The 15357-nt window shown below is 42.3% G+C and overlaps 1 protein-coding gene across 2 annotated transcripts in view; it reads right to left on the minus strand.

The window, feature by feature from the left end:
• EEA1 (early endosome antigen 1) overlaps nt 1-9438 on the minus strand; it is a 73685-nt gene extending 64247 nt beyond the window's left edge. The window contains exons 1-2 of one of the 2 annotated variants that reach the window (XM_032687827.1): nt 9326-9438; nt 753-845 (exon numbers count right to left, since the gene is read on the minus strand). In XM_032687827.1, the coding sequence (XP_032543718.1) occupies nt 753-845; nt 9326-9349 (117 nt within the window). In that variant the 5' untranslated portion in view covers nt 9350-9438. The remainder of the gene's footprint in view (nt 1-752; nt 846-9325) is intronic. The other variant, XM_032687829.1, reaches the window with a different exon arrangement.
• Between the last annotated feature and the right edge of the window lie 5919 nt (nt 9439-15357).

Here is a 15357-nt window from a genome sequence, read left to right on the forward strand (position 1 = left end):
GAATTGTCACACACTTTATTCAGCTTAAGAAAGGGTACTTCGCTGCCTTTAATGCTGTAATAGGAGTACTTAACCTTGCACTGTAGTTGCATGCTAAGCTCAAAACATTTTCATGTCATCAGGCTACATTAGCACAAACTAGCTTCAACAGCCAGTGAAGTCAGTTTGCATTTTTCAGAGTTAATATTTGACAACACCATAAATCTAAAGACATTATAATGTGGGATTGAAGCAAGAATAACAACTTATTCTGCTGATTAAGTATGGCATACAGCATATAAAAAACTGATAGGATTTACACGTGGTAGATTCAACATCAACACCAAACAAAACCCAATGTATTTGATATTTCACAAGAAGGACAAGGTTTCCAGTATACATTACAGCTTAGCAGAAGCAAGGTGAAAATGGAGTTAAGCCTTGTTTTTTTCAGCTCTCATAAAAGTTTTACTAACAAGGAGTCTTAAGCTTACATCTCATTGCTTTTAATTTCAATAATTCATCTCTAGAACTACAGGAAGGATTGCTTGCGACAAATTGATAAGCCTAATTAATAGTTAAATATAAATATAGCCTAGCCTTCCTTTTTTTACTTAAATAACAAACAATTTTTAGAATATGACACTTGCAAGTATTTATTTAGTGCAGCTGTTATTTCGGAAGGGCATCAAAGGTTACTCATAACAGGTTCATGCAGCAGAGAACCAGCAACCAAGGTTTAAAATGCCAGCCCCACGTATGGTGCACAGTACCTCAGAGGAGCCTTCATTGTTCACATCCACAGCATTTCCAGGTGTGGCAGATGAATCTGAATCTGAGCTCTGAGACCCACCTCTGCCTGGAGTCTGAAATAGATGGAAAAGAGAAAAATGAGTGTCTACATTTCAATATTTTATAAATATTTAATAACGCATAATATCAATCCTATGCAAAGGCCTCTCTTCTGCTTGCTGGAATACAGAAGTATTTTCCCTGCACAACAGTAATGAAGCGAACAAGCTGACAAGCAATTATACAATTTTCAGCACAACACTTCAACAAAAACTTTTACCCAAGACTCTCCATACACAAAAGGACAAGCAGACACCATAAGCAAAGGCCAGGATTTTAAACCCTTTCCTCTCATGAATGCTCGACACAAAACAAAAAATCTGGCTAAACTCTGCCCTTGTATCACTCTTGCTCATGTTAAATTAGGTCTCTATATCCTATAGGAAAACACTAGAAATTACAATCTAAAAAGTTTTAGAAGTATTAAACCAGTATCACACTACTTTCTGATAACTTGTCTACAACCTGAACAAGCCTTTAAGTATTTGAAAGACAGAAAACTAAAGTGTGAGGACCCTGCTGATTCAACAAGCATACAAGCAGGTACACTGCCTTATTTAAAAAAAATTAAAATAATAATCAAGTCTGGTAAAGTTAAAACCTGTTAATCAGTAAGGTAACCTATAAAGATATACTCTTATGAATATGCTGAAAATCAAAACAACAGTATTGATTTGAAACTATAGGTTTAGATTAAAAAAGCAAATAAATTTTAAATACTACATGATTCAAAATCTAAGTAAATGGATTGTATCTTATAATCCTTATTTAACTATAACTTCAATTTAAATTTCACTTAACTTCTACTCATCTCCAGAATGTCACTGCTTGACTGATGGCAGAAGAGTTAGCATTCTCAAAGCAAACATCAGGCATTATCTTAATACAGATATGCAATTACAGTTTCAACAAACAAAAAGTTCATTATCTAATTCCCTTACAACAAATGGGATGAAGTAATGCTACCGCTGTATTTTAGCCCATCTGAAAATACATGTAATGCTATAAAGGATTTTATATTTTAATATAGGAGGAATAAAGATAAAGAATTTAAATATATAGATTGAAATAGCTTTAGTTATAGATAAATAGCTTTAGTTTCCAGATCTTGGTGTCTCCAAAATTTTACTTGGTTTGGAATTTTCTTGCTCAAATATATCCTTTTCTTGAAGACAAATCTGATATCTAACCTTTTGTAAGACATCTACAGCAGACATGCTTTTCCATACTTTGAAAATTAAGTACATTTTCCTGCTTTGTTTTAAAAAGAATGTTCTATTTTCAACTTTCATAAAGATAACACCCTTTTATTACTAATCAAATTAAAAAAATATGTAATAAAAAGGTTAAATTTACTGATGAAGGACTTAATTCCCAGTGAGATCTATTTCAGTTTTAGAAAGGCTCTGAAGACTGGCCAAAGGGAAGAGAGGAGGAGTGAAGCAACAACCTATGGGGCCTGGTGACACTGAAAGAAGACAACCATTTCTCATTCCAGCTTTCTCTGAGGTCATCATTTAAGTCATCAACATATGGTGTTTTTCCTAGTCCGTGTCTTTTTCATTTTAGCTGTTTTATATTTCTAAAGAAAATATGAACACGTAGTTTCCTTCTAGTACAGCATACAAAAGCAGTAGGCAAAGTGATGCAAGCTCTGCAAGTTAGTAACAGGAGAGGCAAAAAAGGGGGTAAGCAGAGATACAATGCACATGGCAAAACACATCAAAGTGAAGGCATTGGTTAGTATTCTCCTCCCGGTCACTGATACAGACAGTAAACAAGGCACATCCCAGCATGGACCACAGGTGCACACTCATCGAGTTTCCATGTGATATCAAACTGGGAGCACTAGCTGATACACTCAAGGGCAACTCTGCCACTCAGGGGAACCTAGATGGGCTGGAGGAATAGGCCATTGGAAATCTCATGCCACTCAACAGGGACAAATGCAGAGTCCTGTGCCAGGGAAGGAAAAGACCTGGTAGCAACAGAGGCCTCCAGGTTGAAAAGGTCACTGGCCTCGTGTCAGACAGCAAGCTAAACAGGAGCCAGCAGCATGCCCTGGCAGCAGAGAGGACATCAGAACCCTGAACTGTGTTAACAGGAGCCCAGCCAACCAACCAAGGGAAGCGATCACCCTCCACTGGCCGGCACCCATTGGACCATGTCAAGTTGCTGCATCCAGTTTCGGCTCTCCCAGTCCAGGGAGGACACTGATAAACCAGAGTGAGTCAGGAAAATGCCACCAAGACACCTGGAGATGGAGCATCTGCCCCATGAGAGCGGCTGAGGGAACAGGGCTGGCTCAGCCTGGAACAGAGACTGCTTTGGGAGGGCAAAGCAGCAGCCACACTACCACCTCTTGAGGAGACCATCAAAAGCAGAAGCCAGGCTGGTTCGAGCAGAACACAGTGGGAGGATCAGACACAGAACTGAAATGAGAGGTTCCACTTGATGTAAAAAACAGATTTTCCAGCATGAGGCCAGGCCTAAGCAGCCTGCTCCTGACCTCCAAGCTGGTCCTGCTCGCAGCAGGAGCTTAGACTAGAGAGCTCCTGAGTTCCCTTCCTGCCCAAATTGTTCTGTGGCCTATGAAGTGCTGCTCACAGAAACACACATCCTGCAGGAAAGCTTTGAAATACAAGTTTAGTAACTCCATTAATGAAGATGTGGACTGTGTGCATTGACAGTCAGAATAATATCTAAAACAATTGGTAAGGTGTAGCCAAGTTTCCCAGTAAGACAGCAAAGTTAGAATATTGCATCTAATGTTATAACCGATTTTCTTTATTTTATGTAGTTCAGAAGTTCCTTTGCATGCAATGCATAAACCACAACCATGCAACCCAGTGGTAAGGCTCACTTGTGAATCCACTTTGTTCCAGAACAAAGAATCCAAAGAAGATGCAAACATACATACGTCTGCTTAAGGGAAAATTAAGAGGTCAGTGTCAAAGCTTTCTTCCACAAAGGAGATGAACTTTCACGATATAAGAATAAATTTCTTATTGAGAGGAACTTTTAAAAATGCTTTAGGAATCTGAAAAATCAAAAGGCTTTTGTATGGTAGTTAGCTGTGGTGGCTGTTTGGTTCTAGAAAGCCAGAAAACTTGGACCCCTGTCTGTCCCAGTACCTACATGCATAAGTGCAATGGGATGTTTTGAAATGGAGGAAGTGTCAGCATTAACAGATATGCATGTCTTTACTAATGCTTTAAATGAAATGCTTTTGTTTCACCCTTCATCTCCAAAAACTGAAGAATGTGCCTTCACGTAGCCCTGGACAGAGAGAAGAGAGCAGGGGCAACCTGAATAGAACTTGATAGCCTGGGCAATGGCAATAAGAGATGGTCAAGCTCTCTTTAGACAGGCAGCATATACCTCCTCTTTTGCAATACCTGAGCAGATGCTTTCAGCACACCTAACGAATCATTTTGTACCAAACCCAAGAATCTTCTGAGACAATTAACACAGTATTTTCTTCACCTCATAACTCCCTATGCAACGCTGCTATACATTGTTAATCATCTATCCCATTTCATACCAGAGCTGACTGCATTTTGCAGTGGGATTCGCATATTAAGTTCTGCCAGTTCTAGCACTACAAATTCGAGATTATTACAACCTCCAGGATGCAAGCTCTTATATTAAAAGTATACAGTTATTACTATATGCTTGATTAAAGTATTTGCTTTATGAAACACTTCAGACATGCTAAAATCACACTAATAAGCACTGCACGGCATGTCTTATTGCATGCATTATATGACAGAAATTATTACACAATACAGGTAAAATCCTTTTAACCTTTCAAAAAACAATGTGTACTCTTCAAAAAAGAAAGCATAATTCCAAGCTAGATTTAAAAAGCCTAGTACAAATAGGTGGCATTTTCTGATGAGTGCTATGCACTGGAAAGAAGGGTGGGAAGGAAAGATGTCATTAAGTAACTTCCAAGTTACAGACCATAGCTCCAATTTGCAAAGTATACAGAGTAGCAAGAAAAAAAAAAAAAAAAACACACCAGAAAATTGGAATGATGTTATGGAAGCCAAGACCAAAGATCCAATTAACTTATCTTTCAAGGCTGTAATGTAATTTAAACATCCTTCACCATTCAAATAAAGAATGGGAGATTGGGAATGATGATGATCAGTGCATCATCAAATTGGTTCACACATGGTTAAGCTATGCTCGCATACCACTGTTATATCATATTCTATTAAAAAAAAAAAATCACAACACATTGAACAACTTGGACTTTGTAATCTAAGGAAAGACTCAGAATGACACTCTTTGTTTTCAGATGGCCCATTCAGGGGAGCAAATAAATGACTTATTAATCCCATAGAAAATTTCCACACAGGCTTCTGTAATATGTACTTTTACAAAATTAACATTTGACCCCTGAAGTCATACCTGGAGCTGAAAGACTAATGCAAAATTAGTCTTTGATCCAGCATATTTCTCTCCTAGTTTTCTGAGTTCATTTGTTTACTTTGCAAAGAAACATGTTTCTACTACTAGCACTACAGTTGTACAAGTAATATGCTAAACTTCGTAATGCCATTCTCTGTGTTTCCTCAAAACTGCAAGCTAATAAAAAGAAACATCATTAACAACAAAAAGGATGACAATGACTGCAGCTTGTTTTCTGAAAAGGAATAGAAAATTATATAATGAATGAGTTGAGTTTAAGCTTTAAAATGACTGATAATAAATATGGGTCACTACCGTGTCATTTTTGCATATTCATTTATCTGTCTATAGCTGCATTCCTTTCAGTTATGATACTCTTTTCAGCAGTTTTAAATTCAGAATAAATTAAAACCTTTGAAAAAATATGTAAAGCCTTGAGAAAATGTGAACAAATATGGACTTAAACAGTTTGCCCAGCACAGATTTAAATACAAAATAAGGGTACTAGTACAACCATGAAAATATCCTGAAGCAACAAGCAAGACACAAGAATGAGAAGGTAAGAAGGCCAAAGCCTTGTTATCAAACAACTCTCAGTGCTAGAAACAAGGTAACCTGCAATACAGAACATTAATATCATTTACTTCTAAAGAAGTGTGATGTTACTTTACGACTCTGTAAAATTAAGTTACTCCTGACTTCACAGGGCATAAAGCCTTTCTTTCCCATCGTAGCATCAGTTTCACAAAAGCAGACCTTGTGCCCAAGAATGGGCACACGTGCTCCCTCTGATTCCTCAGGAGAGGGTACTAGCACAGCTGCAGTTCAGCATTCAACCAAGTAAATATGCTATCTAGCAAGCCCTGCAATTATAAATGTAAAAAGAAAATTATACGTAAGGCATGAGATGCAATGCATCCCAGACAAGCAAATATATCTGTTCCCAAGCTTGGAGTAAGAGAAAGGTGACTGTACTACCTGAACTACAGAAACACCTGCAAATTCCTGTTCTCCCCCAAGACCCCAAGATCTCAAGACCAAGAACTCGAACATTAGTCAGAAACAGAGAGCAAAAGAAACTTACCACTCAAACACAGCACAGTTGTCAACAGTTGTAGACACAGAGTTAAACACAATGAATGAAGATAAAAACTAATGTAAACAGTAGTCACACTGGCCCAGTAGATGAGTCCTCACTTAAAAACATGAGCAATGGGAAGAAGGTTCCGAAGGAGGCCAAAGTAATCAGTTTTGCATCAGCTGAAAATAAACACCTCCTCCTTGGAAATACAAAAAGTGAGCTCTGCTTTAACAAGCCAGAGGCAGCAGCCACTGGCCCGCCAGAGATGAACAATGGAGAGAGGACACAATGCCCACAAAGGGCATTCAGAGTTGAACACAATAAAGAAAAGACAGCTCTCCAAGGAATCCACTGACAAAAATCAAACTCTCTGAGAAGGAAAGTTGTGCCTCAGACATTCCACACAGATTTGGGAATATCCACACAGACCTTTCGGGAAAGACCACCTTTTTCTAGATCAGCACGACGACACAACGCATGAAACAAAGAAGTTGCAAGAATGAATGAAAGAGGGCTTTATGGTGCAAATGTACAAAACAGATGGATCCCTGAGATGTCACATTGAAAACATACATAAAATTTAGAAACAGCTTTTATAAGGAAAGGACCTAAAAGGAGGATCTAATTGAAGATCACATGGAGATAATAACTTCAAAAACTAAATGAGCAATGCTAAACATATGATACTTTCTATTTTGAAAATATGCCATTCAAATTCACTTGAAGACACTTTTAAAAACAGCAATTACAACTGTGGAAGAAAAAGAAAGGTAATCCAGGTACAGAAGCAGTACATCTGATGTTTCAAAAGTTCAGGAACCAGAATTTCAAATAAGTAACTAAAACTATAAACCATATCTTTGTACCTGTTATCCTTCTTGACAGCCAGCTGAGTTATAACAAAAAAAAATGTAATAAAGAATTCCTTTTTTAAAAAACATTCTTTCACAAGTTACATCACCAGTAATGACTAGCTCTTGGACTAGGAAGGATGGCATCCCCTACAATCAAATAATAAACCAAACAGATATATAAGCAACTATGTTTCAGTGACTGTAAGGCAAGGGGTTCTTTGCCAGATGATGCACAAAAAAAGGGTCAAGAGCAGGTTTCTTAGCCTTCAAATTACTGCATGAGACACATGAAAGATTTGAATAATTATGTTCTTTATGGAAATATCTGACAGCTCCCAAAAGTTCACTTTTAATACCAAAGCAGAGCAGAAGCATTTTTCAAGGCTTGCCAACCAGACTGTAAGTCAAAAAGGTATGTATGTATGAGGTTGTGCTTGCAATCACTACTTTTACAAAATGCCTACTGCCTCTTTTAACAAGAGGTGAATTTTTAAAAGCATAGTTATTTTCACCAAGTAAAAGATTAACACCTTTAAAAATCTTGGCATTTCTCTATTTCATTTTTGGGCAGGAAAAAGTCTGTTTCGCCTTTGTTGACAATTAGCTCTGCTGTAACCCTGTAATTTTCAGGAACAACTGGAGAATAGTTATTTGTTCAAACTTTTCAGAAAAGATGTCTATTTCTAACACATAAGAATTTTCACACCAACTTTATTAGATTTTTATAGAAAGTGTTTAACTGTATTTATACTTGGGGCAAATATCCTCTGGCACTGCATCAAGTTTCTTCCTCTTTCACAGAAGCTTTCCTCGATGGCCTCTCAGAATCAATAAACACCCAGTTACCTACTGCCAATATTTAATTAGGTCGGCATTAAGTTTCCCTGCTTGTTAGCAGAGCTTCCCATCAAACTTAAGGAAGGAAGTTCTTCCTTGTAAACACGAAGCTCCAAATAGGCCAAGATCTTCACCTGCTCAGGGTCTAGGACCAAAAAATAATTTAGGGTATACTTTACACTGAAAAAGTTGGCAATATGCTTACTTTATTCCCCTATGTTAACTCTCATTCTTGTAGCAATGCTTCCTCGCATGGCAGATAAGGAAAGCATGCCAGCCTTTCCAACTAAACACCCTTTCACAGAGGTGTTAGGCAGACAGTACACTTTGGAAGCAACACTAGATAAAACGAGGCGAGCAGCCGGTTTCTCCGCTATCCATGAGCGCCTCCTGCATGACACCGACATCGCTCTCCCGCGGTGCGGGATCTGCAGCTCTGCCTGCCCACCGCCGGTGTGACTCAACCCTTTTCGGTGCATTCCCCAGCCGAGCGCCCGCGGTGACGGACTCCCGGAGCCGGAGCCAGCCGGCACCTGCACCGCGCCAGTGCCTCCCCGGCAGCTCCCGCCCGAGCCGCAGGCGAACCGCAAGGCGGCTGGCACCGCCGCGGGGATGCGCGGGGATCCGGGGAGGCGAGAAGGGTTTCGTAAACCAGTGTCACAACTTGGCTTTCCGAGCCAGGCAGAGGTGCCGGAAAAGCCGGTTCCTTAAACACGGCAGACAGGCGGACGGTGGCGGCCGGGCTGGCTCTCGGCGTGATGAGCCTGCCGGCCCCGCGGGGGAATCACGGCGGGTCCCCGCGGCGGCTCTCCCCGGGCTGGGCTTCCCCCGACCCTGCCCTATGCGCGGACGGCCGCAGCCGCGGGGACGGGCGCTGCGGGAAGGGAAGGAGCCACGCCGGGGCAGGGCCGCCTTGCGCCCTTCCGACAGGCCTGGCCGCGGGAGCCCGCCCGTCAACAGCGCCTCCGCCCCGCCCGGGGGGCGACACCGCCCCCAGCCGGGACCACGGGCCCGGCCCGTCGGGGCTCGGGCCGTCCCCGGCGAGGGGGCGGGGGCGGACAAGCTCACGGCCTTCCCGGCCGCAACGGCCCTACCCCGCACCCTGCACCGCAGCACGGGCCGGGCCGGTGGTTCCGGCTCCGCCGCGGGAAGCGCGGCCCCGATCCTGGCCGGCCCCAGGAAGCGGCACCTCCACGGCACGGCGGGGCACGGCACGGCACGGCACGGCACGGCACGGCACGGCACGGCATGGCACGGCACGGCACGGCACACCGCCCTCGCCGCTGGGGTCTCGCTGCCTTACCCGCTGCAGAATCCGCCTGAACATGGTGGCAGAGCGCGGATGCCGCCGGGCGGCCTCGGCCAGGCCGAAGGGAAGCCGCGGGGCTCCGCGCAGCGCCGCCCCCGCCCCGCAGGAGCCCGGTGCGGCCCGCTCGCCCCGTGACAGCCGCCGCGGCCGGGGAGGCGGGTCCGCCGCCGCGCCGCGCCCCGCCCCGGGGAGGGACGGGCCCCGTGGGGACGGGGCTGCGGCCGCCGCCCGGCCGCGGGGAGCCGGGGGAAGGAAAATGGGGTAGAGAGGTGTAGGGGCCGCCGGGCGACGGGGGCTGCCCCGCGGGACGGGATGGGGTCTGTGCCCGATGGCCTCGCGGGGGCTCGGGCCGGGCCGCCGCCCGCCGCACCGACCCAGCGCCGCAGCTCTGGGTGCGCTCTGCCCGGAGTCTCCGCCGCCCGAGGGGGGTCCCGGCTGCTGAGGGCAGGGGGGGGAGGAGGGAGGGCGCTGGTGTCTCTGCCCCTCGCCATCGGGCTGCAGTGCCGCGCAGCCCGGAGGAAGCCGGGCCGGCCCCCAGTTCTCCCCTCAGGGATTGCCCCCGGCGCCCGACAGCTACGGCCCCTCGCTACTGTCATTACTCTGACATCGGCCGGGAGAAGGGAAAAGACCGTAGTTTGAACTTGCAGCTTTGGGCTCACTGGATGAGGCAAAGCGCAAACGTAGCGCCGTGTTACTTTGTTACTCGTGCGGCACTTAAAGTACTGAGAAATGCGCGCTCAGTGAGGATTGTTGAAGCACACTTGTTCGGATAACTGGAAATGTAATTCTGAAGGAGCAGTTCTTTCCTTCAAGCCCTCAAGTGAAAATACTATCTTGTGGTGTGAGGTTGTGTTTTAAATATCAGAAAAGGACATTCTGCTTGCACAAACATGCACCTACCTTCCAAAAAAAGCCCCTACAACCCAAAAGCATCAGTTTAATTGAGAAAGAATCTGTACCTGTAGGTGCTGAGGCAAAACCCCACATCAGACATGGAGTTGCTGGAACACCACTACCCTCTAGAACATGCAATTCAAGATGTTACAGTTCCCTGTTCTATCCTAAAGCTGCAACTTTGGATGCAAGACAAAGGGTCACAAGTAAATAATAAACCCGGTCAGTGACTAATTGTGTCGACCAGAACAAATATCAGAGTAGAGTACCAGTTGTGCTGCAAAGATCAAAAACATTTTTCCACTCAAAAGTTGACGTTTCCAAGCACTCTAAAATCCTTAGACTTTGTGTGAGTTACAAGCACATGACCAGAAGGATTTGGCTGTTGCAGCTTAAAGCTTGAGGCAAGGCAGCGTTATATGACTGAGCTCATGTTTGCTCCTGTTACACGTTCCAGTTAATGTCATTGGGTCCATAACCGAGGCAGGTTAAGAGCACACACACAGTGGGTAATGGCTTCAGCTGATGAACGGTGACATCTTTGGTCACACCCAAGACATAATTTTCACGTCTCCATAGTACAAAATAGCTTTGCAATTTGGCAATAAGGTTTGTTTCTGAATTTTGTACATGGGATTAATCGTGGGAATAGAATTGGTTTTGTAGAGCTGTATTGATCCTTAAGTATCTAGGTAGGTTGTAGACATTTGCTCTAAAGTTAATAAAAATGACTGCAAATTTTTATATCTAGCTCCCTTTACCAGATATTTCAACAAGAGTGAGTGACAGCCTATGCCATGATCTCCTGGAGTGCTCAGTTTGCCATACTCAAGTAACTTAAGCAGCCCATCTTCGCAGCACATTTTTTATTCTCCTAGGTTAGCAATTCGTGAGTGCTCAGAGGAAGATGATAGAGATTTGAGGACACTAGTTAAAAGTCTTACATTGGAGGAGGATTTTCTTAGACAAGTCTTGCAAGGAATACATGAGTGTGGATGTTTGAGTGAACACATGCATCTGTTTCTCTATCCAACCACCATTCCTTCAGTAACTTAACAATCCATGGGCCAATTTCAATCAAATACAACAGAGCCAGATAAAGCTCAGAGATATGAAGTTCCTACAAATTTAAATAGGTGGCCAGAGAGAGGAGAGAGAGACCCTATTGATTCCTGCCTGCAACAAAAGACTGCAGCGTGACAGCCTTTGTTACATACCAGAGAATGCACATAATAATTCACCCTTGGGGCAAAGATCTAGGGGGAAAAATATTAAATCTGTCTCATTTCCAGTGAAAGTCCTTGGTTTTAATTATTGTGCATATGGTAATGCTTATGAATTCATACCATGGCCTGTCCTAGTATTGAAGTCTCAGGCTATGCTAGTATATAGGCTGTGTCCTCAGACAAGGGAGCTGTAAATTTTCATTTCATTCAAGCTCATGAACTCTGTGAAGGGTTTGGTGATAGGCGGATTAAAAGGTGCCTTTTTAAGGAGTTCATTGGCAGTGGAAAGTCTCAGATCACAACCACAGAAAAGATTTTTCAGAAACTAGGTGGGAACAGACACCTTATCCTCTAAACAGATGCTGAAGGCTGAAAGTCTGAACTATATCAACCTCTTGCACACCTGTCAAAGCCAGCACACCTTTATTTCAATAGAGAACTGAAATCAGTCTTTTGACTGTACAAGCAGTATTCGGGATGCCCCTGTAAGCACCAGCACCTTTCATGTCTTCCAACAAATAACTGCTGGGTTTTGTTGGAGTTTTGAGGGGTTGTTGTTTCTCTATTTGTTTTAATGGCTACGCATATAGCCAAATAAAAAGCAGTGATTTCTGGACCACGGCTCACAAGAATTGGTGTCCACACAATCTTCTACCACAACTGAGGGCTACAAGGAACCACTGTCACTTGGTACAAAATGGCAAGGAATATAATGTATATCCATAGCTTGCTTAGACTTGTGGCCTATAAATTTGCAAAGTTTCTGGGCTATTGTCCTACGTGTTTTCAGTGTTTATAAAGATGACTATTTTCAGTCACATAAATTCCTGATCTCAAAATCTCTTGGTCACAAGCTCCTTTGATTCATGATACGCTACACTGGAAAAGTACCCATTTTTTCAAGATGTTGTTTTTAAGTATCCTATTTATAAAATCAGCCTCCAATTAGTTTTCTTTTTCCTAACTCTTTAACTGTACATTTTTGACTGTCACTATGTGCTGTTCATATACTCTCAGTAAGTAGCCTTCAAATTTACCCATAACTTCTTCTGAAGCTCTCTCCCTCAAGTTAAACTCTATGAAGCTCAGTTGAGCACAGGTTGTTTAAAGGATATAGCTGACATATTTAGCTGACATAGTGGTATTTGGTCAAAGGTTGGACTTGATGATCTTGGAGGTCTTTGCAAACCTTAACGTTTCTATGAAAAGCATATGATGAAATTTTGAAGATTTATGAAGTGCAGATTTGGGAAAAAAAATGCATTTTCAACTGAAGGCAGAGCTGCTTAGCAGCACAGATGGGCCACTGCTATATAATGGGGGTACATGGACCTTGCCAGACAGTGCTAAGGCTGGCAGCTGCCTCCCTGCCTGTCACCTGTATATATAGGGTACATCTGCTCCACAGTAGCCATAGGAGAACTAAGATATCCACTTAAGAACAGCTAAAAGGCTTTTCAGAGATCTCAAAATATGAAAATCTGTATTCATTACTGATCTATACTTTAAAATGGACAATGGCTAAGTGTTAAAATCTATCTTGCCTTCAAAACAGTTTGATACTTTAGACTGAAGTCTCGGTATTTTGTTATTGAACTTTTGTTTCCCTGTCAACTTTATTAAGAGAAAAAAATGTGTTTAGCCTGGAAAAATATTTAGGGTGGTTTTAAAGCGGTGTTAGCACATCAAAATTAACTTGTGGCTTTGGACGCTAGTGTATAATTTTGTACTCAGCCCAAAACTGGTCCTCTGAGTAACATCCCCCAGCTATAAAAAAGGAAATACTGATACCTCCCTATTGTGAAAAGAAATTGGAATCTTGTGATGAAGAGCAATATAGAAGAGTCCAATATTACTACTAATATTTAATAAATTAACACATTTATTGGCAATCAGTTAGGTGACTTACGAGCAGTGAAAGACATTGTCTATTGTCCCATGAAGAACATATCCCACAGCTTCACCTTTACAGAAACTTCATCTTCTGTCTCTCCAAGGCCACTCAGGGTCCCCACCACACAGGATACAGGATGTGCTGTGGTCAGCTCAGAGCTGCACAGGAGCTTGACTTGCTGATCTTTCCAGTAGCGTAAACATCTTTCACCTCTACCCAGTCATTAATTTTGTCAGAAACCCAAGAAATGTAAATGTCTTTGAGTTATCTATGCTTGTTTCAATTTAGACGTAAACTGCCATATGGGTTCGAAAGGTATGGAGTGGGGAGCAGAAGGAAAGGACATTGAAAGTCACAAGAGGTCACCTCTGCTTCCCTTAGGAGCTAGGTGAAAACCAAAGGGTGGTTTTAGTCTACGCTTGAACTAGTCACAAATGGTTCCTGACCCATTCCTTTCTCACTCTCCCTTCCCATCTCCCTTCTCAGAAAAATAACATCTCTTCAGTTCTTCATTCTTGGTACTGAAGAGGTTGGCCAGAGCATAAGTACTTCACCCTGCAAGCGTTAGAGTGTGTTTCCTCAGCTGCTTTAGAACCAGGCTGACTCTGTGATGATGACTGGGGGCAAGCCCCTGTGCTACAGAAAGCCTCTTTCAAGTCAGTGCAATTAGTTGCATGAGTAACAAGTATGTGTACTAATAAGGGCTAAATGGCTAACATTAATACCAAATCCAAGATCTCAAAGTCATGACTTCATTCTAGTGTTACAGAACTTGAATGCTGTAAAATTTGCACAACTCTACCCAGGAAACTCCAATTAAGGACAGAAATAACAGAATTATCTCTATTAAAAAAAAAAAAAAAAAAAATTGCTTCAGTCACTGATTTTTTTTTCTATTCACCTCAAGACTGAATCCCTGTGTAGTCTATGCCATGTAGCTTTGGTGGAGTAGCTGGACAGACAGGCACTGGAACTAGAGAAAGTCCAGCAGCATGCAAGAGAACGTAGGTTATAAATATGTACGAGTTCATGGAAAAAATAAACCTGATATTAATATAACCAAATCTGAGATGGAGAAGGTCTGCTGCTGAGTCATGTAGAGCACTTTGCCAAATGCCTCAGCTAAGAAATTATTCTACATAAAGTTGAAAGCCTGCCACAAAACAAACAGTTCCAAATTCCACCATAAAAAGCTGTGGTGATACCATTGGCCATTCTGATCCAATTACTCCAGAGACATCAGGACTTGCTGACAAGTCTCCTAGGCACTTTCCAGTTAATGGCACAGAAAATTGGTGAAAATGAACAAGAAAAGAGGTTTGTGGAATTCCACTGCAGACTAAAATTACAATATTTTAAAGAACATATTTTTTGGGGTTACTTATCTTCCCACTTTGGCATATGCTAATATACATGTATAATTTCTCTTTCCCTGCTCTTAGACACAAACTTACTCATCTCCATCAGTCTAGGCATGTTTGAGACTGTTTCAAAAATTCTGAAGCAAAATGTTGGAAATGCCAAATGAAATAAGTAGGGGAAATAGTTATGCAGGTTGCAGGGGATGTCAGTATTACTGATTACTAAAATTAACCTTAGTAGGACTTTCCTAGTTACAGCAGAAACATAAAATGAATTTTCAACATCACGTATAAAGATTTAATGATAGTAGTTATGGGCATCATTTTGGTTACCCTTTTGCATATCTACAAAAAGTGCTGAAGGTCTGACTTGGGTTGTTTTTTTTCAAACAAAAATCCAACTAAATGCATTAACAAGCTTTTGCTTGGTAGTTTTGGTTTTGGTTTGGTTTAGGGTTTTTTGGGGGGAGGGAGGGAGGGGGGTTTAATATAGGAAAGTCCATACAGCACTGATTCCAACACTCTTAACATTAATGCTCTATTTGTTCATGGCTTTGTATATAAACAGATGCAATAAATGCTGGCTTTGTTGAGTCACTGTGTACATGCATTGCATCAGCAATTCAGTTAAATATTTTTAAATGGCCAGAA

This window comes from Chiroxiphia lanceolata, chromosome 5 (assembly GCF_009829145.1).
Source record: "Chiroxiphia lanceolata isolate bChiLan1 chromosome 5, bChiLan1.pri, whole genome shotgun sequence".
In the NCBI taxonomy this organism is placed as follows: Eukaryota; Metazoa; Chordata; class Aves; order Passeriformes; family Pipridae; genus Chiroxiphia; species Chiroxiphia lanceolata.